The 25994-nt window shown below is 35.7% G+C and overlaps 1 protein-coding gene and 1 long non-coding RNA gene across 11 annotated transcripts in view; one reads left to right on the forward strand and one right to left on the reverse strand.

Moving 5' to 3' along the window:
- Positions 1-25994, reverse strand: part of SLC41A2 (solute carrier family 41 member 2) — a 156589-nt gene that overhangs the window by 47635 nt on the left and 82960 nt on the right. For all 10 annotated transcript variants that reach the window (XR_010122687.1, XR_010122686.1, XM_054444307.2 and 7 more), the window contains 2 exons: positions 16233-16380; positions 11193-11272 (listed from right to left, as the gene is read on the reverse strand). Coding sequence is in view for 8 of the 10 variants with exons in the window: in XM_054444307.2 (XP_054300282.1) it covers positions 11193-11272; positions 16233-16380 (228 nt within the window). In the remaining 2 variants the exon portion in view is untranslated. The remainder of the gene's footprint in view (positions 1-11192; positions 11273-16232; positions 16381-25994) is intronic.
- On the forward strand, positions 13788-20340 carry LOC129010288 (uncharacterized). Its single transcript, XR_008492965.1, has 4 exons — positions 13788-14952; positions 15814-15901; positions 18796-18956; positions 19937-20340. It is a non-coding gene; the product is annotated as an uncharacterized LOC129010288 (long non-coding RNA).

Genomic DNA, 25994 nt, shown 5'->3' on the forward strand with positions numbered 1-25994 from the left:
CTTTGATGATATCAGAGAGAATCAGAAGGCAGCAATCCTCTGGCCAGGTCTATTACCCACTGTTGATCCAAGTTACCTGGAAGCAAAATAGATTTCCCTCCAAAAAAAGTGTGATGAAACTACCTTGTTTTTATAATAGGATTATCTGGCTTGTGCTAGATTATTAGTTCTTTGCTTAATAATTTAGGATGTGATGTTTAGGATCCAGTTTCTTATTAAGAAAAAACCCAGCCCTAGCAGCCTCCAAATCTACACAGTTTAATCTTGGGCATATATAAATATTATACTCAGAAATAAAGATTGAGTAATTTTGTTCAAAGATATTTAGGTCAATATTACTTATATATCACCTATATATTGCTGGATACCTAGTGAAGTTTTGGCATTCACTGCATTCTAATAACGTTAATTTGTTATGGTGGAATAAGAATTTAGCATTTTTTAATTGCAGAAAAAATGTAAGTACAGAAACAGGAAAAGCATGAGCTTCCCCCCTTCTAAGCTGAGAGGTTGATCACTTTTTGTGCCAATGCACCAAAAACGAAGCAATTTAAACATTATTGTTTTAAGGCTGAAATTATAATGTCTTGATCTTAAACTAAATGTAGCTTCATGATTTCCTCATCACATCTCATTTAGTAAATACAAAATTCATTAAAGCAAATGCTTAAGATAATTTAAAATGCAGATCATCATAAAAACGTTTAAAATATGTATCCCAGGGAGTTCTGAAAAAATTTCTAAAGGAAAATAAATTTCTTTAAAAATGTGTTTAAAAGACACTTGGACTAGATAGAATAATTAAGGCACATAAATGCAGAGCTGTGTTCTCTGTAACATTCTGACTGTGGCTCAAACTATGTGAGTTTTTCTGAAAACCGCCTCAGTCACTTGCTATGACATCACTGATATTTAACTTCTTGGAGCTTCCATTTTCTAATCTGAAAATAAGGATAATATCTATCTCATAAGGATGCTGAGAGAATTAAATAAAATAATGCGTACATGAAAGATGCTTAGCACAGTTTCTGGACATGGTAAAGGCTTAAAAAATGTTAAATATTATTGTTATTATCAATAATAAATTTATGTAAATAATGTGATTCTGACTTGGCATTTTCTTAATTATAGATCCTGACATTTTCTGGAGAATTCATTGGTCAGAGGATGTCCAGAAACTGTATTGCTTTTCAATTCACAGACTATTTTGTTTTAAAATATATATATGAAAGAGAATAAATCATTTGGTGCCCATTCTATTTATTTATTTATTCATTTATTTTTATTTTTAGAGACAGGGTCTTGTTCTGTCTCACAGGCTGGAGTGCAGTTGAGTCATTATGGCTCACTGCAACGTCGAACTCCTGAGCTCAAGTGATCCTCCTGCCTTAGCCCCCTGCATAGCTGGGACTACAGGTATGCATCACCATGCCTAGCTAATTAAAAAAAAAATTTTTTTTTAGAGATGAGGTCTCACTGTGTTGCCCAGGCTGGTCTTGAACTCCGGGGCTCAAGCAATCCTCCTGCCTAGGCCTCCCAAAACACTGGGATTCAGACATAAGCCACCAAGCTTGGCTAGCACCCATATTTTAAACAATCAATTAAACTGCCTTCTGTTTACTCAATGAATTTTCCACTAGAAGTCAGAGGTGACTATCTTTTTAAAGTCTGGATTTTCTAGATCTGAACTCACTTTCTAAAGAAAAGAATAGAGGCTGGTCCAATGGTAGTGGGTTATCAACACTTATTCACATTAGTGTTGCTAAAGTTGGTATACGACTATCCACTGCTAAACTCACTGACATTAAAAAATTAAAAAATAAACAATTAGCCAGAACATTGAATAATTAGCATGTATCGGTACTCATCTGATAATAGCATATAAACAAGGCCAGTAGCTTATACCTCTAAGTGAAGGTAAATGAAAATGTCTCAGAAATTCAAAGTGGCAAGAGTATTTAACTACATAATGCAAGCATTTTCACAAAAAGTTACTGGGTAAACCAATAAGGGGTAAACTAGCAAAAACAGCTTTGTAATCTTTCTATTTATAGTCACTCAAAAGGAAAAGAATCTAATATCAAAAATTATACTTAATGCAAAGCAGAAGATTACATTCAGATACGTTTTTCAATGATGGATATTTTCCATAGGAATGCATAAATTGCATTCCTCTTCAGTTACTCTGGGGATTCTCTTGGGGGTAATGTTCTATGTGGTATTTTATTGGATATGGAATGCTTCAATGCAAACACAGAAAGCATCTGCTATTAAGCCAAAGTATATCTATTCTACAACTGCAACTTCTCTTGAGTTTGAAACAAAAAGCTACTAATGATTAATTGTAGCTCTCTTCTAAAACCCACAAATTTGTTGGTAAAACTTTACAAAACTACTTTTATCATTTCTTTGTTACCATGTAACAGACTAAGATAATGATAATAAATATAAACAAAGTCTTATAAATAAACAGTTTATCACCTTATCACACTGTAGTCCGGGAAACACAGACATAACTGATGTTATAATTGCACCAAACTAAAAAGAAAATGAATGAGAGACTTCAGAAAGACACTGATATCATTTTTCCAGATAAGGTGAATAAAATTTTTAAGTAAACAACATAATTATTGAAGGGGCTAATTAAAGTTTTAACCTCTCATGGTTTCATCATGATCATTGGTTATATTTTTAAACTATAACAAAATTATTACCTTAGAATAGTTTTCTTTAATGTCAAAAGATGCTTTCTTGCTATAATGACATACACTATGTTTCCACTAAAAGCTAGTCTGCCAACATTTCTTTTAAATTATTTAAATTCTTCAGGGACTAATTGCACTATTAAAGCCAGTGGAGAGCATCTAAAGATAGTCTCACACAAATTAAAAACATTAGTAAAAACAACTTGTCAATATACTAAATAATATGCGAGATTCCTCAGTATCCACAGGACAGAATTTTAAGTGCCTAATGCTTGAATAAGCTCAGTTGATGAAATAAAGATTGAGAGTAGGAAGAAATTATCAGCAGGTTCATCTAGGGACTGTTTTAAAAATCCAAATTTATGTTTTGTTAAATTTAGAAATATATGTTTCCAGTAAATGTTTAGCACCAACGTCATGGAATATATTTCAAATTTTGTCAAGAATTCCTTTGCACATTCCAAAGGGAACCCAAAGCAAAAGTTCATTTTCTTAAGAAATAAATCTTTATAATCAACAGCATAATAAGTCTGGCCCCTTCCTATATCCCTACCTGTTTTCTCCATCTCTATGTACCTCTGCATTTTCACCTGTCCTCCTCTCAAGACTTATCAGAACTCACATGCAGAAATTACTCTTTTAGTTTCAAGAAATGCAAAAAGATGGAGGAGAAATACCTTCCATTTTTTTCATATTTTTAAGAAGAAATACATTGGAACACCCTTTTAGTGAAGAGCTTTTTATTTAAACAAGGGTAGGCGTATTTACCTCCCTAGTCCCTAATCCATTACCTTTACCATTTCCCTCCCACTTGTAGACAAGGTGGTAAATGGCTGATGAACTCTCTAAATTTTCTACTTCCTTTACCATAGATCATGCATTATTTTTTAAATAAATTATGTATAAATTATGTATGTATGTATGTATGTATGTATGTATGTATGTATGTATGTATTTAGAGACAGGGTCCTGCTCTGTTGCCTAGGTTGGAATGCAGTGGTACAATCACGGCTCACCGCATCCTTGATCTCCTGGACTCAAGTGATCCTCCCACCTCAGCCTCCCAAGTAGATAGGACTACGGGTGCATGCCACCATGCCTGGCTGATTTTTTTTTTTTATAGTAGAAATGAGGTCTCACTATGTTGCCTTGGCTGGTCTCAAACTCCTGAGCTCACACAATCCCACCTCCTTGGCCTCCCAAAGTGCTGGGGTTATAGAAGTGAGCCAGAGTGCTCAGCCTAGATGATACATTCTTAACACAGGTGAAAACTGGTTCTTGAGGGGAGAAAAAATATCACTCATTTTATTTATAAAGCCCATTTACACATACAGTACATAAATGGATAAACAGTAGATGTGCAAAATGAAAATTTCATGGGTAGGTATATTTAGAAAAAAAATTGATTCAAACGGCTCCTTCAAAAGGTGATGATGAAAATAAAAGATTGAAAAACACCGCCGGCTGGGCGCAGTGGCTCACGCCTGTAATCCCAGCACTTCGGGAGGCCGAGGCGGGTGGATCACGAGGTCAGGAGATCAAGACCATCCTGGCTAACATGGTGAAACCCCGTCTCTACTAAAAATACAAAAAATTAGCCGGGCGTGGTGGCGGGTGACTGTAGTCCCAGCTACTCGGGAGGCCGAGGCAGGAGAATGGCGTGAACCTGGGAGGCGGAGCTTGCAGTGAGCCGAGATGCGCCACTGCAGTCCAGCCTGGGCGAAAGAGCCAGACTCTGTCTCAAAAAAGAAAACACACACACACACACACCGCCTTAGATCAGAAATTCCCAACCAGTGTGCCTCAGATGGGTTACAGCTGTGTCAAGATACTATCCTCCAAGCTCTTGGCATGGCTGCAGTGCCAAATCAGGTACCTCTGGTTACAAATGGCTGTCTTCTTCACCCTAGGGTGCCATCCAAATATTATTAATTTTTATGTGTGCCATGATGTGAGAAAGATTAGAAAACACTGCCCTAGAGAAATGAATGTCTCTACTTTCCTGGGACAACTGAGGCTGTCAGTTGTAAGGCCCTTCATCTTAGTCTCTATCCCCTAGCCCATATCTGTGTATTTCCACCTGTCTTTCTTCAAGACTCCTTTTCTTACCACATTGAGATAAGGGGTTATCCTTTCTTTCCAAGGCTACCGTGTGGCCCATCGTTTGATGGGCCTTGCTCCCTCATTATTCACCATCTCTCATGCATCCTTGATCTTTCTTTCTCTACTATTCCTTTGCCTCCTTGCCAACAAACGTACCCACGTCTCTTCTCTTGGAAAAAGCTCCTCATCTGGACTTCTAAGTGTCATTCTAATTCTTTTCTTTTCATTGTCAATTAATTAATATGAAGTCTAAAAGTGCTACTTCTAAGATGTTTATTGTTTTATACTATTTAATAAATGCAAAAATAATATTTATAAAATACATGTAAGTTACAAAGACTTATACTACAAAAAAACACCCATGTACCCACCACTCAGTTTAAGTAAAGGAATTCATTATCTTTAGATTTGTAGTGCCCTCTGTGCTCTTCCTTAATCCCATATCCTTCCTTTGCTATCAGAGTGACTATGTTTGTGTTTTTTATTCTCGTGCTTTTCTCTGTGTTATTACTACATACATGTATATTCCTAACTAAATACTATATAATTTGGTTTTGCATACCCTTGAACATTATATAAATGGAATAATTTATCACATAAGTTTCTGAGATTTATCCTTGCTCGTCTGGGACATGTAATTAATCCATTTTTATTGTTAATAACATTCTATTGTAAGACTGTACTTTCATTTATCTAGTCTGCTGCTCAACAAAACTGAATTCTCAAATGACTTCCTGATCACTGAATAAATAGTCCGTCTTGAATCCTTCTTGGCTACAATAACATAGCTTTCATCCTCCTTCTAACCAATGCATCTCAAATTCCGAAGCTATTTCAAGAGCAGATAAAAATAGAGACGATAAGGGAGAGGAAGTATGCGATTGGGGATGTCTTGTTTGGGACACTGGGTAGCTAACACCGCTAACCGACACAGGAAACACCGAAGGGCAGGTTTGCAGGGAAGAGGATGAGTTCAGTTAGAAGCTTCAGATGTTCCATGTGGAAATATCCAATTTAAAGTATGGATCTAGAAAGGAACAGATGTGTCAAGACTAGGGATAAAGCCATGAAATGAAGCCATATGACAAGGACAAGTTGTTCTCAAACTTTTGCATATATCAAAATCAATTGATGAGTTCTACCTCCGAGCTGCTGATTCAGGCTTAAGAACCTGCATTTCTAATAAGATCCCAAGTGATATTGCTGGTCTGGGGACCACACTTCGAAAATCTCTGGATGAGACAATATTGCCCATAAAGAAGGTGAAAACTAAGAATAGAACTCAAGAGCAGGGTCTTGAAGAATACAAAGAGGCAGGTAGAAAGAAGGAACCAGTGAAGGAAAATGAAAAAGAATTTTCAGAGAAGGGATGAGAATGGTAGAATTGCAAAAAGGGTATAGTAAACAGTATTAAACAACTGAATAGAATGAAGACTGAAAATAAGTTATTGGATAAAGTAATTAGGAGGTCACTGGAGAGCTTAGTAAAAGCAGTTTTGTAGAGTGAGAAGGAAGAAAAATACTATAATGAGTTGAAAAAATACAGACTACACTTGGGAAAGTTTGATTGTAGAGAGTAGAAGAGACAGAACAGAAGCTTGAGAAGGCAGAGCACTATGGGAAAGGTGACTTGGGATAAAAGACTTGTGCCCATTTGTAAGCTAACGGGAAAAGATGTAAGAGAGGAAGACATGGGAGATAACGGAAAAGTTAAAATAATTGATGGAGTAAGGCTCCCGTTGGAATTGTAATGGAATAGTATCCAGGGCACAGGTCAACTAGTCGGTCCTGGGCAAAAGAATCAGCTCTTCTGAGATAGGGGTGAAAGAAGTTAAAAATAGACATTGTTAGAGATACGAACAGAGGTGAAGGGAAAGGAAAGAGCACGCTGGGAGAGACATGCCTAAAGACTATTTTCTCTGTAAGCCTGCCCTACAACAAACATTAAAGGAATTTCTCCAGGCAGAAGAAAAATAATACCAGATAAAAACCTGGATCTACACAAAGGAAAGAGTGCTGGAAATATAACTTTATATGATAAAATATAAAAGATATATTTTTTCATTTTTAGTCTCTTTTTAAAAATAACTGAAGCAAAAAATAATAACAATGTATTACAGGATTTACTATTTCAAAAAAGTAAAACGTATTTCAAAAAAGAGTACATAAGTAAAACGTATTTCAAAAAAGAGTACATAAGGAAGACGAGTGGTATTTCAAGTATAGTGACATAAGCTTCTTATCCTATATGTAAAGTGGTTTATTATTGTTTGAAAGTAGACTGTGATAAAAAAGATATAAGCCCTAAATCAATGGTTCTCAAAGTGTGGTCTAGGGGGTCTGAGGAAGGTTAGATCTAGAAATCCCAACACCTAGCTAACAGAAGTACCAGAAAGAGAGACTCACGTTTATGTTAGCATGATAAAGGCTTTAAGAAATCCCGTAGTAGGATGTGGAGAAATAGGAACACGTTTACACTGCTGGTGGGACTGTAAACTAGTTCAACCATTGTGGAAGACAGTGTGACAATTCCTCAAGGATCTAGAACTAGAAATACCATTTGACCCAGCCATCCCATTACTGGGTATACACCCAAAGGATTATAAATCATGCTGCTATAAAGACACATGCACATGTATGTTTACTGAGGCACTATTCGCAATAGCAAAGACTTGGAACCAACCCAAATTTGTCCATCAATGATAGACTGGATTAAGAAAATGTGGCACATATACACCATGGAATACTATGCAGCCATAAAAAAGGATGAGTTCATGTCCTTTGTAGGGACATGGATGAAGCTGGAAACCATCATTCTCAGCAAACTATCGCAAGGACAGAAAACCAAACACCGCATGTTCTCACTCATAGGAATTGAACAATGAGAACACTTAGACGCAGGAAGGGGAACATCACACACCGAGGCCTGTTGTAGGGTGGGGGGAGAGGGGAGGGATAGCATTAGAAAATATACCTAATGTAAATGATGAGTTAATGGGTGCAGTACACCAACATGGCGCATGTATACATATGTAACAAACCTGCACGTTGTGCACATGTACCCTGGAACTTAAAGCATAATAAAAAGAAAATAAAAAACTAAAGAAGAATTAACACCAACAACAATAAAGAAATCCCATAGTAAACAAGTTTGTTTAACTTAATGTTTACCAAATTTGATTGACCACAGAACTCACTTTTCAAGTTATACTTATTAACATCTCACAGAACTAGTGTTACCATGAAATATATTTTGGAAAATGCCACTAGTTCTGAAAGATATTAATAAACATTAAAAGATATCCTAGTCACAATATGAACACAGATATGCCTTAAACAATGTATGCATTCTTGTAGCTAATAAAACATAAATTAGTAGCTGCATATTTTGAGAAAAAAAAAAATCACAGGCTTTAGAATAGACCCGATCTGGTTTTCAATCGTGACTCACCACTTACAAGATAAGAGACCTTAGACAATCTACTGATCTTATTGTGAGGATTATACGACACAACATGTATAAAAAAAACCTGTAAGTTACCTGGTACATAGTGGTAGGTACTCACTAAATAGCAGATAATGATGACAATGATGAAGATAAACAAGGGTCCTTTAAATAGTACATTCCCCAACACATTTTAAATGAAATTCAATTCCCAAAAGTTCCATCTTATTTGAGGAACATAGAGTAAACCATCTCTATTAGTGTTTTTTAAAGAGTGGAATTTATAAGCTCATAGTGTACCACCATGCCCGGCTAATTTTTATATTTTTTGTGCAGACAGGGTTTGGTCATGTTGCCCAGCCTGGTCTCAAACTTATGAGCTCAAGCGATCCACCTGCCTTGGCCTCCCAAAGTGCTGATAGCCAACTAAGAGGTTTACTTACTGAGATACTAAAAATATATTACTATGAATATCATGCAATGCCACAGCACAGACATCCAAGGAGAGCATTTCAGTGAAGCTCTAGAATTGTTTCTTATGTAAGGTAAAACAACTGAAATATGCATTAAAGCCTTATAATAAAAGGGTTATTGTAATTTAAGTTAAATTTCTTACTGAAATGTTGTTTAATATAGCTCTAACAGTCATTATGAGTAATGTTTATGCTAATGAACTCATCCATTAATATTCACAGAAGAGGATCTGAAGAGGTGGGAGGAAAGCAGTAGTTATTCCAGGCAGTGAAAATTAGATGAATCTTTGTAGGGACAATATAAAAACCTAGTTAGAATGACAATGAAAAAATTGCGTGTGTCTTTGGGAAACAATGAGTCCAACCATGTACAGAGGGCCTTGAAAGCTAGGCAGAAGAATTCAAATTTGATTTGATAGGCAGGGAAAAAAAACCACTGTTAAATTCATCATCTTAGGACCCATGTAATAAAAACAATGTTTAAGAATGACTAGGCTATTAGTGACACTTAATTTGCATCAAATAGAGAGTGAGTCAGGAAGCCTACTTTATTACTTGAATGATGGCTATATGGAGACATTAGGCTACAAGAGTAAGACATGCTTGTTATATAAATAAATGATTGAGCAAGTGAACTGTGTTAAAGGGCAAGTAGACAATGGCTTGGTCATTTTTCAGTCAAAGAGGATGAAGGACCAGGTTGAAATAGATGGTCCCACAATTTTATGTGTGGGTGATGGGGAGAATGGTGGCATGAAGAGAGAGACCTACAGGGAAAATTTGTTCATTGATATTCTAAAGGGATATAAAAATTAAAATATTCAGTAGAAATTTTAGATATGAAATTAGATTTTGAAGAACTTGCCTTTATATGTCATATATATATTTTTTACATATATACATATATACACTTTTTTTGAGACAAGGTCTTGCTCTGTTGCCCAGGCTGGAGTGCAGTAGCACGATCTTGGCTCACTGCAACCTCTGCCTCCCTCCCAGGCTCAGAAGGTCCTCTTGCTTCAGCCTCCCAAGTAGCTGGGACTACAGGCGTGTACCACCATGCCTGTAAAAATATAATTTTTATATTTTTTGTGCAGGCAGGGTTTGGTCATATTGCCCAGGCTGGTCTCAAACTCATGAGCTTGAGCAATCCACTTGCCTTGGCCTCGCAAAGTGCTGAGATTACAGGGATGAGCCACCGTGCCCAAATGACATATTTTCTTTTTACATAGATATGCAAAGTAAATTACATTAAATATGTAGTATATCCTGGGACATGTTTTTCCCCAAGTAGAATTACTTTTTAAATTATATTGGTCTAGGCTGTACTTAAAATCTACTTTAGCGTTGAACAATGAGAACACATGGACACAGGGAGAACATCACACACCAGGGCCTGTCAGGTGGGGGGCAAGGGGTGGGAGAGCATTAGGACAAATAACTCATGCATGCGGGGCTTAAAAACTAGATGATGGGTTGATGGGTGCAGCAAACCACCATGGCAAATGTATACCTATGTAACAAACCTGCATGTTCTGCACATGTATCCCAGAACTTAAAGTAAAAAAAAAAAAAAAAAAAAAAATCCACTTTAATGACAGTCACCGCAGAAGCCGGTAGACTGGATTAAAATGATCTTATTAAATGTAATTCATACATAAATGTCTGTGAATTTAAGTATTATAATTCCCATTTCATAGATAACAAAAAAATACACGACAGATTTTTAAACGGATCAGCTGAGGACCAATAGATTTTTCTCTTTTATTTTTTTTTAAGACAGGGTCTCACTCTGTTTCCCAGGCTAGCATGCAGTGGCTTATTGTAGCCTCCAGCTCCTGGGCTCAAGCAATCCTCCTGCCTCAGCCTCCTGAGGACATACCTGGGACTACAGGTGTGTGCCACCACATCTGGCTAATTTTTGAACTTTTTATAGAAATGGGGGTCTCACTATGTTGCCCTGGCCTCAAACTCCTAACCTCAAGTGACCCTCCTACCTAGGCCTCCCAAAGCACTGGGATTGCAGTCACGAGCCACTGTGCCCACCCCAGATTTTAATGAACTGAATGGACTTAAGCAGGGTTGAAACCCAGCTGTCTCTAATTTATCCACAAAAATTGACAAAAGGAACAACAAAACAATATACAATAGCCGATAATCCCAATGTAAATAATAAACAAAATCTGAAACATATTTTGCCACATTAATCTTAAGTCAGGTATACCTGACTCTCAAACTAGTAGTTCATGATAAGATTAAGAAAGATTACTTTTCAGAAATGTATTCTGCCTGTTGAGACCTGGGAATGTAATTTTCACTGTGAGCAACAACTTGGGGTTGGAGGCAGAATGGTTGGGATGGGAGGACAGACCTCAAGAATCTGAGCCCTAAGACTTGTAATAGTACCTAAGACTAAGAGGATACGAAGATTTGATATTATCATGAAACGGTATATCTAATTCTTACCATTAATAACTGGTGTGTAAACAACAATCCCAACCAAGTTTGGGTCAGATACAGTTGTGTCCAGAATAAGGCCCCCAATGCTGAAAGAGATAAAATTATATAATTTAGAGAAGAGGGAAGAGAACATACTTGAAGTTATTCTGTACATACAGACACCCCTCCTTTTTAAAATAAAATATTCACACATTTTAAAATAGAGCAAAAAGAAAAATATTCAAAGTAAAAATCAATGTCAACAGTAAAATGTTGAAAATAAAACATGGCATAAGCTCTAGCCCCAAATTTCAGAATTCTGATGTCTAAGATATGCTACTTGTGAAAAAAAAAAAGCATACGCTTTAAATGCATTAAAATGTCTTGAACAGTATACAAGAAATTATTAACCATGTCTATTTCTGGGGGTGAGGGTGACAGGGGACTGACGGTCATTTTATATCCTTCTGTGCTTATTAATTTTTTAAAACCATGCCATTGGTCACTCTTATAATTTAAAAAATAATTTAAAAAAGAGTATGTTTTCATATTTGAAATAAACAAGGCATAAAAGAGGTTATTTTTATTGTGTTAAAACTAGATATTGTTAGGATGTATCTTATTACTGGAAAATTAAAATAATGAGTTATAGCCACAGAAAGAGCTGATCTTGAGAACAGAAATCTGGAAAACTAACATATCGTTATATGGTAGCAAGCTACACACTCTTAATGTGTCAGTGGAACTTGGAGATTTTTCTAAGTTTCCAAGGCCATTATCAACTGGTTAACATCAGTTTCTGGGTCTATGTAGTATAAAACATTGCCAGTCCTAATATTCCATGGGATCCTGTGCCCAGATCTTCCAGGAAAATGCCATCCACATTACAACAAAATGAACTACCTGCTGTCACAGAATGGGATTGATTGTCAAAATATCAGACCAAATGTTCTTACCTGATAGTTAACATTAGAAAATTATCAAATCTTTATTATTTTAATTCTTTAGTAAAATAAAGGAATTATGCCTTAATAGGCCTAAACTGTGGGCGTTCTCATTAAAGAGGTACACTGTAGAGTCCCAAAATAGTCCTCTTTAGAAATATTTTAACATTTTAAGCCCTAATTAAAAGAATAAAGTACATATTTCAAGAACAAACTAGTTCTGAGTCAAAAAATAAACCTCCCTAACAAAATATATAGATCATGTTGTGGATATAACATAACAATTGCTAAAAATACATTTTTTAAGATTCCTGTTAAGCCCAGTGATAAAAGTTACTATAGAAAAAATTAGAAAAGACAAAATGAAGAAAGTAAAAACCAACCCTAGTTACACCATTGAGTTACACTGTTAGTATGCTGTTATATAGGCTTCTAGACTTTTTTTTACTTATTTTGTTACCTATTTAAATTGACAATAAAAATTGCACATATTTATTCTATACAACATGTTTTGAAATATGTATATATTGTGGAATGACCAAATTGAGCTAATTAACTTAGGCATTACTTCACATACTTATCTTTTGTGGTGAGAACACCTAAAATCTCTTGGCAATTTTGATGAATACAATACACTGTTATAAACTATCATCACCATGTTGTACAATAAATCTCTTGAATATGTTCCTGTAGTCTAACCAAAATTTTTAATCCATTGACCGACATCTCTGCAACCCAGCTTTTTTACTATATACATTTTTTAAAATAAATATTAAATGATAAAAGTAGTTTTATTTGCTTTTATTAAATTTTATTTTTATCATATAGATGTGTGTCATTAAAAAAGTAAAAGTACAGCCGGCATGGTGGCTCATGCCTGTAATCCCAGCACTCTGGGAGGCCGAAGTGAGAGGATTGCTTGAGACTAGCAGTTTAAGAACAGCCAGGTCAACACAGTGAGACCCTGTCTCTATAAAAGAGTAAAAATATTATCTGGGTGGGTGCATGCCTGTAGTCCCGGCTGTTCAAGAAACTGAGGCAGGAGGGTTGTTTGAGCCTAGAAGTTTGAGACTGCAGTGAACTACAATCAAGCCACTGTGCTTCAGCTGGGGAAACACGGCGAGACACAATCTCTAAAAAGAAAAAAAAGAGGTATATAAAAGTACCATAAAGTTCATAATAAAATAATGGTCCCTAGCCCCACCTCCAGGTCCTTCTCTCTACTAGAAATTCTTTTTAACTTCTTTAGTAGTTTCTTCTGGCATTTAGTTTTTCTAAATAACATGCTTATACTGCTATTTCTTCATATTAAATTTTAGACATTTAGCAAATGACTTCCTACTATAGCAGATGAGGATTTGACCTCTCTTACAGTTCCCTCCCCACTTTGATCCCTTCCCAAATCCCTTCCTCCTCCCATCCTGCTAATCTGGTTATAATTTCTGGTGAAATACTTAGGGTTGACTTTATTATAACAACAGAAATTTCATTATTCATAGCTGAGCCACAGAGTGTATTATTAGATATCCTCACTTATACTTTTTGCTTTGCCTCATATTTTTCTTCACTTTTTAGGTACCTATTACTAATTCAACCTCACATGTGTAACTAAGTTTATGAAGTACCTTTCAATACAGTCAAACTCATCAATTCTACTTTTTTTTTTTTTCTTAGAGACCTCCCTCCTTAAGCCCCCTGTCCTCCTGCCAAGCTGGATGGTTGCCTGTCTAGGCCTGATGTACAGCTGTCATCCTGTTCCTTCCCTCCAATACCCCCTTGGATCTTGGTCTATGTACTATAACAAAATCCCAGTATTTCATGGGCTCCTGTTGCCTGAATCCTCCAGGAAAAAAGCAATCTACATTACAGAAAAATGAACCACTTGCTGTCACGGAATAGATTTCTTCTTTCCTGTATCATCATCTTTCTTAATTTGTTTCCTAATTTTGATAGACCACACCTCCTTTCAGCTTTTTATACAAAAGGGTAGAGGGGCAGTAAATTCCATGAGATCCTGCCTGTCTGAAAATTTCTTTAGTCTTCTCTTACACGTGGTTAATATTGTGACTATATTTTATGTTCAAAATAATTTTCTCTCAGAATTTCAAAGGAATCATTTTAGTGTTGCTACTGGACATCATTCTGGTTCCCAGTGCTTTATATGTAACTTATTTTTTCTCTGGAAACATTTGGGATTCATGATAATATGCTTTGATTTGGGTCCCACCTACTTTAATTTATTGCACTGGGTACTTAGCGGGCGCTTTCCATCAGGAAGCTCGTGTTTTTCAGTTCTGGGAATTTTCTTGTATTATTTATTTGATAATTTTCTCTCCTTATCATTCACCTCCTATTGTCTATCTCTTTGCTTCATGGTTTGCTTTTCAGGAGGGTTCCTCTACTTTATATTCCAACTCTTCTACATAATTTATTTCTGCCATTTATGTATTTTTTTAATTCCCAAGAGCTCTTTGTGTTTTTCAAATCTTCTTTTGCATTCTATTCCCATATTATGAATATTATGCAATAGCTATTATGCAATAGTTTCTCTTATTTATCTGAGGATACTGATAAGAGTTTGCTGAAAGTACTGATGGTACTTTCCTTGAGTACTATTTTTTTTTCCGTCTGTCTTTTATGTTAGAGGCCTTTATGAAATGTCTAGCAATCCTTTACTGGCTGCCCTGTTTAAGAGGCACTGCAAGGCATACTTGGAACTCTCTGTGTACATGGGCAGAGTTTGTCAGCAAGTGGGACTCATGGAAGACAATCAGGTGGGCTTGTAGCTCTTTCATTAAAGGACTCACAAGGGTTAGTATCTGCAGATCTGATCTTTTGTGCTGGTAAGTTTCCCCAGAAATGAATTATCTAATTTTTTGCCTGGGGGTAAAAGGCTGTCTTTCAGCATTATACAAAGAAAAGGAAGTGGGATAGGGTTCTCATTGTTCAGTGCATAGACTTTTACTTAGTCTTGCTATTTTTCATACAGTGCTTGAGCCACATCCTCACATGTACAGGTGTTTCTGAATCTAGAACCTCTCCGATTTAGCCTCTCGAGAGGTTATTCTTGTCTTCTGCTAGGGTGTGAGGGGGCAGTCACATGGGTGCTAAAGCTGGAGAAAGATTGTGGGGATCTAATTGCTCCTTACCTAAACTTTCAACCAATCTTCTTCATTGCAGCTTTCAGATGTACTTGATGCCTTTAATTCCTCTTTCTGGGTTTCTGAGACTTGCTTCTGATAGGCAGTTAGGTGTCAGCTTTTTTCATTCTGCTCATTCAGTTAACAACTCTTCATCTGATTCCTATCTTCCTAATGTTGTCAAATCTCTCACCTGCTGCCCTCTTTGCTCCCCCTCTGTCTTTGTGGTTTTATAGCATTTTTATTCTCTTACTGTCCTTTTAGTAATTTCAGGAAGGAAAATAAATGTTTCTTAATCTACCATGTTTAATAGGAAATTCATACTCTTTTCTAGGTTGTTCTTTTCATCAGATGTATAATAAACTCTTTCCATAGCAATAGAAATGCTACAATGTTATTTTAATGGCTGATACTCCATTTTGTGACTATATAATAATGTATCTGATCAATACTGTATTGCAAGACCTTTATGTTGTTCTATTTATTTTTGTTATTAAAAACTCTGGGGTGATGAGGATGCTTGCAGCTAAATCTTTTACATATGTCCCTAATTACATCTTTAAGGTCATCAGAGTCCTAGATATGGAAGTAGCCAATGGAATATACATTTCTAAGGCTTTATGATACTCATCTGAGCAACTTAATACTCAGAGTAAGTAATGTCCTTGTCAGGTTAACATACACATACACAAACAAAGACAAACACCACTAAATTTTACTCAATCTGGTAAGGCTTTGGAGAGAAGTTTGAAATTGGTAGCCAAATGAGGTTCTTTACGTCTACTGATTTCATTAATAATGCCTGTCATTTAGATCCCTTGTTATAATACCTGGGAGAATAATGAATTGGCTATATAAAATAATTAACCTAAGAAATAAAAACAGGCAATTCATTTATTTTAATATGCATGTACATATGTGCTTATAGAAGACACACAAAGACAGACAGACACACACACACACACACATATTTTAATACTAACCTACTTATAACCATAGCTGTTATGACAGGCTCCCAGCCTGAGTGGAGAACTGTTCTTGTGGCTGGATGTTTGGCAGCTATTATAATCCAAATAGGAGTTAGAGCCAAGAAAAATACACCAACTAATGGAGGAATGTAGTAATAGGTCTCTAAAATTAAAAAAAAAAAAGAGAGAGAGACAACATTTAAATCTCTCTTCTATGCAGCAGATCTAAATTATCAAAGTTTACTAGAAGGTATGACACTATCAAACATATTAACATGCTATACATTTTCTATAAACTTCAAACAAATTTATAACTGTAAATAAGGTAAAAATATTAAACAATGTAACTGAAAAGTAACACATTAATTCAACAAACATTTACTAAAATAGTTACATAACCTACATGGAAATAGCATAATAACAATAACAACAAGAACAGTAACAGTAAAAAAGCTAATATTTATTGGGCTCCTACTATATACCAAGTACTATGCTAAATGCTTTACATTCATCATCTTATTTCATTGTCCCCACCAATATAAAATAGATACTGTCATTTCTATTTTATGAAGAAACTGAGGCTTAGAAACTTAAGAATACAGTGAGGAAATAGGGAGAGCCGGAAGAAAATATGTATCTGACACCAAAGTTAGTGCTCTTAACTCTAAAGGTAAATAGGATATTATTTTTGTCCATAGGGATCTTATAGTACAGGCATTCCATAAAATATTGGTTGTCTACTGATAATAGATATCCAAGCTCCAAAATGAAACAGAAAAACTAGGTTTGATTCTCAATTCATATTTAATTGTAAATCTCCCTAGGGTTAAAAGTTGCATAACCCTTATTGAAAGTCTTATCATCTCAAGGCATTTTTTGGATAATATCATTTTAGCTGATCAAAGTTTCATTATTATCAGAGATATTCCTGGCTTCTTCTCCATAACTCTAATTAACTTATTATGCAGAGTAGGTACTTTTTAACTTAAAGGCAGAGTTTACCTCGCAGTCCTATAGCCTACAGCCTTAGATTACTTAATCTAAGTCAAATGTTACTTAATATTTTGATCTTACAGAATGCTGCAACCCTTGCCCCAACTCTTATCTTTGACTGAATTTTGTATTTCTTTTGCTTCTTAAGATATTTAAAGATCTTCTCACCTACGACTAAAGATGCTTGAACTACATACAAACCCCAAATTTTTATTTTTTCCATATCATGTAGGAATAAACAATTATTATAGATATTAAAATAAAGCTAAACAAAGTTTACTCCTAAGCTTTTGTATGGATTTGCCATCACATCTTCTCACAGTCCTGTAGCCTACAGCCTTAGATTACTTAATCTACGTCAAATGTTACTTAATTTTTTGATGTTACAGAATGCTACAACCCTTACCCCAACTCTTATCTTTGACTGAATTTTCTTTCTTTTGCTTCTTAAGATATTTAAAGATCTTCTCACCTATGACTAAAGATGCTTGAACTACATACAAACCCCAAATTTTTATTTTTTCCATATCATGTAGGAATAAGCAATTATTATAGATATTAAAATAAAGCTAAACAAATTTTACTCCTAAGCTTTTGTATGGATTTGCCATCACATCTTTAAAATAATTATACTAATAAAATTAATTTTTATATTTTCTTCTATTTAAAGGAATATGACTAATGCTACATTGTGTCATTTTCTCCATGATTTTTTAAAAGATGAAAAAAACCTTTTATCTGTTGAATGGATTCCCAGTTCTCCTTGTAGGCCAATAGATAAGGATAAATAACATCCCAGTTAGGAAGCATTTCAATCTACTAAAACAACTAAGGTTGCCAATAATTTCTTTAATAGAACTAAATAGAAAACAAAATGCATTGAAAACCACTAAACACAAATGAACTATTCTGCTAGGTCAGATCATCTTAGTATTTTATTCCAGGTCAAGAGAGGAGCACCCTGCTAGACTTTAAAGAAGTTATCCTCAACATTAAATCTCTGGAAGGACATCTGAAGCTGAAAAACACACCTACCACACCCACCCCAGAATCACTGCCCTGAATTTTGAAAGAGGAGAAAAAATACCTTAGGCAAGAAACTAAAAATAATGAGCAGGCAGTTCCTTAAAAAGTTAAACAGAGTTTAACTTGACCCAGCAATTCTACTCCTTCATGTACACCCAACAGAATGGAAAACATATTTACATAAAAACTTGAATGTTCATAGCAGCACTATGCATAACGGCCAAAAAGTAGAAGCAACCTAAACGTTCATCAAATGGTGAACAGATAAACAAAACTTGGTATATCCATAAATGGACTATTACTTGGCCATTTCATTAATCCACACAATTGGATGTTACTCTGCACTTCATAGGATTCAAAACTGATGCATGTGACAACGTGAAGAACCTTGAAAACATTATGCTAAGTGAAAGATGCCAGACTCAAAAGGTCACATATCAAATGATTACTTTTACATACAAGTCCAGAATAGGCAAATCCGAAGAGAAAGTAGATTGGTGATTGTTAGAGGAGGGGTGAGATGAGGAATAACTGCTAAAGTATTCTGTTTTGTTTACAGACAGGGTCTCACTTTGTCACCAAGGATGGCGTGCAGTGGCATAATCTTGGCTCAGTGCAGCCTCAAATCCCTGGGCTCAAGTGATCCTCCCATCTCAGCCTCCCAAAGTGCTGGGATTACAGGCATGAGCCACCATGTCAGGCCCAGCGTTTCTGTTTGAGGTGATGAAAATGTTCTGGAATTAGATCACGGTGATCCTTGTACAACCTTATAAATATACCAAAAACCACTGAATTGTACACTTTAAAAAAGTGAATTACATGGCATGTGAATTACATCCAATTTTTAAAAATCCTCACAGAGGGGAAAACAGGAAGGAGGACTACATTCTTCAAAAATGTCAGTCATTAAAGACAAAGGATATACACACGTACATAGACAAAGAGAGAGAACAAAAGATAAAGCAAATGGGGTAAAATGTTAATCTTAGGTGAATCTAGATAAAGAGTATGCAGGGTTTTTTTCTGTACTGTTTTGATTTTTGCAACTATTCTATAAATATATAATTATCTTCAAATAAAAGTTTTTTAAATGTTAAAAAGGTGGGAAAACCATGATAAAACCCAAATTTCCAAATGATTTACTGTAAATGTATTCTACTTCAATTACCTGCCAAATCCAACATGCCCATTCCCACCAAATTAGACCATATGGATAATTCTACAGGACCCTCCTAACTTATTCCTGGCTAACTTCTAATCCAATTTTGATAGGTAGGGAAAATTACAAATATATAAAAAGAGATGCTACAACATTTCTCTTTTTTGGATGTATTGGTGTTTTATAGATGTCATAAAATTAAAGAATTACTTTTAGAAAACCACTAATGACACAATCAACAAGAGGAAATAGTCAATTAAAAGCCAACGATGAACTTCCCCATTAATATTAAAATGTAAAATCATTTTCCTTCTAAATAAAACACATTTAAAAGATCCTGGTTAAAATAATATTTTGTATTAAAATCTGGGTATATCATAATGGGTATTAGGGTAGGCTGAATAAATCTACTAATAATTCACAGGACCTGTGAATGCTACCTTATATGGCAAAAGGGGCTTTGTAGAAATGATTAAGTCAAGAATTTGGCGATGGGAATATTATCCTGGGTTATTTGTGTGACCCCTAAATATAACTGCAGGTATAGGAGGGAGGCAGGAGCAGATTTGGCTGCAGAAGAGGAGAAGGCAATGTGACCACAGAAACAGAGATTGGAGTCATACAGCTACCAGCCGAGAACACCGGCAGGCAGCTACCAGAAGATGGAAGCGGCAAGGAACAGATTCTCCCCAAGACCAGAAGGATCCAACCCTGATGACACCTTGATTTTATTCCTATGTAACTCATTTTGAATTTATACTTAATTGTAATTGTTCTGGCTTCCAGAACTGTAAAAATAAAACAAACAAAAAAACCCAAAAAACATTTCTATTGTCTTAAGCCACAAGGTTTGTGCTAATTTGTTACAACAGCAATAGATAACTAATACATGCATATTTAAAACTTTTTGGAATTTTAAGCCTAATAAATGTCCATATACATTAATACTGACTCTGTGATTTAGGCAAACTACAGAAAAGTAAAGATTAACACAGCTAAAGTGGTTCAAATTGCTCTGATGCCACCTAACTGGCAAACATAACTAGCATCTTTTGTGATTCAGTTTTCACATTTTATAGTGTTGACGGCATTTCCCAACTGCTATTATATCATTTCATTCATTTCATTAATAGTGTTCATCATTCTCACCCCAAATTCTTCTGAAATACGTAGCTGTTATGATTGACAATTTTTATGTATTAGCTGTTTCTATGTAAACAACAAAGCAATGGGCACTGTAAGTTGCGATTTTTTTCTAAATGCCCCTTAATAATCAATCTAAATTTTCTCAGGGAACTGATATTCTAGAAATCACTCTAACCTAAGATGGTACTGTGCTAAAAATCCCTCAAGCATAGAGACATTCAAGATAAATTTAGATTCTACTCACACCACCACATTAAGGCAGAGATATTCTAGAATGGTCTGTAAATAACCAGGTGGCATCCTTGTTAGTCTCCATAGGAATGCAGTAACCTGAGGCTAATTGCTACTGCTCTTACAGCTTCAGCTAAGCCATCTGTTTAAAGTTAATCTTGAAAAATGAAAAATCAATCAACATTTTGCCTCTCAGATCTTGCCTACAAAGAGAATATCTAATAATTTTTTTCAAATCAATAAATATCATGTACACACAAGAATTAGATAGCCATGCAGTTATAAATATGTGAAAAGGAATTTTTAAAATCTTCTTGGAACTTATGCAAACAGAAAGAGCAACAATCATGTGAACATATATGTATTCCAGTTACTGACCCAATGTTGAATCTTGTTAATAGCTTTTAAAGATTACTATATGGTTAAAGATTACTATACGGTTAAAGATTACTATACGAATGTATAAATGCCTTTATATTGTCCCTGCAAGCCACATAAAAGTATATCAGAATCCAGAGCTTAGATTACTCTCTGAACTTTCTTTTTCCATTTGAAATAGATCTTTTCTAGCCATGTGTTGCCATTTTTATTTTTCTATAGTGGTACTAATTTCCAGATACTTTCTGCTAAGGCAAGATATCCTTCCAATATTTCCCCAATACTATATCCTCATCAAAACGATTTTTTGTTACAATCTATTACGTTATTGGACAGTTACTGTGCCAAAATCATTCTGAATAACTTCTAATCACATTAATTGGAGTACTTTCAAAAGGAATAAAGCATTTGGTGAAGTACTGTTTATTAAACATCTGTTTTGTATATGGCACTATAGGGTGCTACAAAGAAATAAAATAAGAACACAGTTTTGTCCTTAAGAAGCTTATATCCTCATAAGAGAAGGTATAACACTTATAGAAAAAGCTATAATGACCAGCCACACATTAAACATAGCATAACAGAAGTGTCAATTAAGTGCTATAGGAAATCAGAGGAGAAAAAAGATCACTTAAGACTAGGAAAATCTATAAATGTAGCCTTTAAAAATGAGAAGGATTTGGATTGGCCTTGATGGGAAGAAGAGGATGAACTGGGGGAGGGGAATGAGGAATGAATTGAGGGAGGGGAATAAGAAGGAAAAAAAAAAACTGATGGTATATGAGATCAGTAAACAGCTGAGTTTGGCTGGAGTAAAAGGTATGGAACAGGAGAAGCAGGCAGAAGCTTCCGCGAGGCCTAAATACCAGGCTAAAAACTTTAACTTTGTCCATTAAGCAATAAAGAGTTACTCAGGATGACTACAAAAAATAAAGTCAATTGGACTAAACAAAGCTTTAGGCTTGTTTTATTCTTTTTTGGAGGAGTGGAAAGGAAGAGGGGAAAAATTGCACATTTACTTCAAATAGCAGAAATGAGCAAATTTCAGCAGAAGCAAAAGAAAGGTAGCACACATTAGCTGGGTGTGATGGCTCACACCTGTAATCCCAGCACTTTGGGAGGCCGACACAGGTGGATCACTTGAGGTCAGGAGTTCAAGACCAGCCTGGCCAACATGGCAAAACCCCCTCTCTACTAAAATACAAAAATTAGCTGGGTGTGGTGGTGGGTGCCTGTAATCCCAAATACTTGGGAGGCTGAGGCAGGAGAATTGCTTGAGCCTGGGAGGCGGAGGTTGCAGTGAGCCGAGATTGTACCACTGCACTCCAGCCTGGGCAACAGTTGAGCGAGACTCTTGTCTCCAAAAGAAAAAAAAGAAAAGTAGCACACATTGAATTTCATGGATGCAGAGAGCCTTAGTACATGTATGAAAGCTCACAGGACATGAGGGGGTATTCAGTCATTTCAGAATACCCAGAATTCTAAGTAGTTGAATAAACTTTTTTCTTTTTTTGATACATACTTAAGGTGTACAACTTGATGTTTTCATAGACATACTACAGTTATATGGTTAGATATATAGTTAAGTGGTTACTATAGTCAAGTGATTTAACATCCATCATCTCAGATATTTAACCCCTTTCCACTTTTTTGTGGTAATTACATCTAAAGTCTACTGTCTTGGCAAACTTCTAGTTATAATATAATATTACTATAGTCCTCATGTTGTACATTCATTGGATCTCTAGATTTATTCATCCTACATAACTGCAACTTTGTACTCTTTGATCTACATCTCCACATTTCCTGCCTCACCTCCAACCCTAACCCCCATCCCCCATAACTACCATTCTGCTCTTCATTCCTGTGTATCTGACATATTTTTAAAGATTCTCTATGTAAGTGAGATCATGCAGTATTTTTACTTCGGTATCTGGCTTATTTCATTTGACATAATGTCTTCCAGGTTCATTCATGTTGTTGCAAACGGCAGATTCTCCTTTTTTAAGACTGAACAATATTCCATTGTATATATACTACAATTTTGTTATTTACTCATCCATCAGGAACATTTAGGTTGTTTCCATATCTGGACAACTGTAAATAATGCTGCAATGAACATGGGAGTGCAAATATCTCTGTGAAGGGCTGATTTCATTTCCTTTGGATATATACCCAAAAGGGAGATTGCTGAGTCATGTAGTAGTTCTATTTTTAATTTTTTGAGGAACCTCCATACTGTTTTCCATAAAACTGCACCAATTTACATTTCTACCAAGAGTGTACAAGGATTCCCCTTTCTCCACATCCTTGCCAACACTTGTTATCTTTCATCTTATTGGTAATAGCCATTCTAACAGATGTGAAAATGATATCTCATTTCAGTTTTGGTTTGCTTTTCTCTGATGATTAGTGACATTGAGTACCTTTTCATATACTTGTTTATCATTTTTATGTGCTCTTGGGGGAATGTCTACTCAGGTCCTTTGCCCAGTTTTTAATTGGGTTATGTGTTTTTTATTGAGTTACGTGAGTTCCTTATATATTTTGGATATTGACTCCTTATCAAATACATGGTTCACAAATATCTTCTCCCAATCCATAGGATGCCTTTGTCTTTTCACTTTGTGGATTGTTTCTTTTGCTGTGTAGAAACTTTTAAATTTGGTGTAGTCTCACTTATTTTTGCTTTTGTTGCCTGAGTTTTTTTGTTTGTTTGGTTTTTTTTTTTTTTTTTTGAGACAGAGTCTTGCTCTGTTGCCCAGGCTAGACTGCAGTGGTGCAATCTTGGCTCACTGCAAGCTCCGCCTCCCGGGTTCACACCATTCTCCTGCCTCAGCATCCCGAGTAGCTGGGACTACAGGCGCCTGCCACCCCACCCGGCTAATTTTTTTTGTATTTTTAGTAAAGATGGGTTTTCACCGTGTTAGCCAGGATGGTCTCGATCTCCTGACCTTGTGACCCACCTGCCTCGGCCTCCCAAAGTGCTGGGATTACAGGCGTGAGCCACCACGCCCAGCCAAATGTTGCCTGAGTTTCTGATGTGATATCCAAAAAATCATTGCCAAAGCCAATGTCAAGGAGCTTTTCTCCTATGTTTTCTACTAGGAGTTACATGGCTTCAGGCCTTATGTTTAGGTCTTTAACCTATTTTTAGTTGTGTAAGATAACTATTTTTGTGTACGTGTAAGATGAAGGTCCAGTTTCATTATTCTGCATGTGGATATCCATTTTTCCCAGCACCATTTATTGAAGAGACTATTCTTTCTCAATTGTGTCTTCTTGGTGCCCTTGTAAAAAATTATTTGACTATATATACTTGGGTTTACTTCTGGGCTCTCTTATCCTGTTCCACTGTCTGTTCCCATGCCAGTACTATACTGCTTTGATAACTATAGCTTTGTGACATAATTTGAAATCAGGAAGTGTGATACCTCCAACTTTGTTTTTCCTAAGATTGCTTTGGCTATTCAGGGTCTTTTGTGGTTTCATATGAATTTTAGAATTATTTTTTCTATTTCTGTGAAGAATGCCATTGAAATTTTGATAGGAATTGCATTGAATCTGTATATTGCTTTGGGTAGTATGGATGATACTAATTCTTCCAATCCATAAACATGGAATACCTTTCCATTTATTTGTGTCTTCTTCAATTTATTTCATTAAAGTTTAATCATTTTTATCATAGAGATATTTCACCTCCTTTGTTAAATTTATTTCTAGATATTTTATTTAACACACTGTGCTGTATTACACTTACTGATCTGTGTATGTTAAATCATACTTGCATCCCTGGGATGAATCCCACTTGGTCATGATGTATAATATTCTTTATGTATTGTTGAATTCAGTTTGCTAGTATTTTATTGAAGATTTTTGCAGCTGCGTTCATCAGAAATATTAGCCTATAGTTTTCATTTCTTTTGTTGTTGTTGTTTAGGTCGTTTTTGTCTTTGCTTTTGTTTTAGAGATGGGGTCTCACTATGTTGCCCAGGCAGGACTCCAACTCCCAGGCTCAAGTGATCCTCCCACCTCAGCCTCCAGAGTGGCTGGAACTACTGGTATGTGCCACCACACCTCACTAGTTTTGTTTTCTTGTGGTGTCTTTGTCTGGAAAATTGGTATCAGGTGATGCTGACCTTATAAAATGAGTCTGGGTTGGGTGCAGTGGCTCACATCTGTAATCCCAGTAACTCAGGAGGCTGAGGCAGAAGGACTGTTTGAGACTATGAGTTTGACACCAGACTAGATAACATAGTGAGACCCTGTCTCCAAGAAAATATTTAAAAATTAGCCAGGCATGGTTGTATGCACTTGTAGTTCCTGATACTTGGGAGGCTGAGGTGGGAGGACTGCTTAAGCCAAGGAGTTCAAGGCTGCAGTGAGCTATAATCATGCCACTGCACTCCAGCTTGGGTAACAGAGCAAGACCCCCATCTCTGAAAATAAAAGTAAAAATAAAAATAAATGAGTCTGGAAGTATTTCCTCTAGTTCTATGTTTTTGGAAGATAAGGATTGGTACTAATTATTTGAATGTTTGGTAGAATTCAGCCATGAAGCCATCTGGTCCTGGGGTTTTTTTGTTGGGAGGCTTTTAATTACTACTTTAATAACTCTATTTGTTATTGGTCTGTTCAGGCTTTCTATTTCTTCCTCATTCAATTTTGGCAGGTATATGTTTCTAAGAATTTATCCATTTCCTCTAGGTTATCTAATTTGTTGCCTTAAAATTGTTCAATCGTCTCTAGTGATCTTTTTTATTTCTGAGGTCTCCACTTTTATTTCTGATTTTTTAATTTCAGTCTTCTCTTTTTTTTTTCTTAGTCTAGCTAAGGCTTTGTCA

This window comes from Pongo pygmaeus, chromosome 10, assembly GCF_028885625.2.
Source record: "Pongo pygmaeus isolate AG05252 chromosome 10, NHGRI_mPonPyg2-v2.0_pri, whole genome shotgun sequence".
Lineage (NCBI taxonomy): Eukaryota > Metazoa > Chordata > Mammalia > Primates > Hominidae > Pongo > Pongo pygmaeus.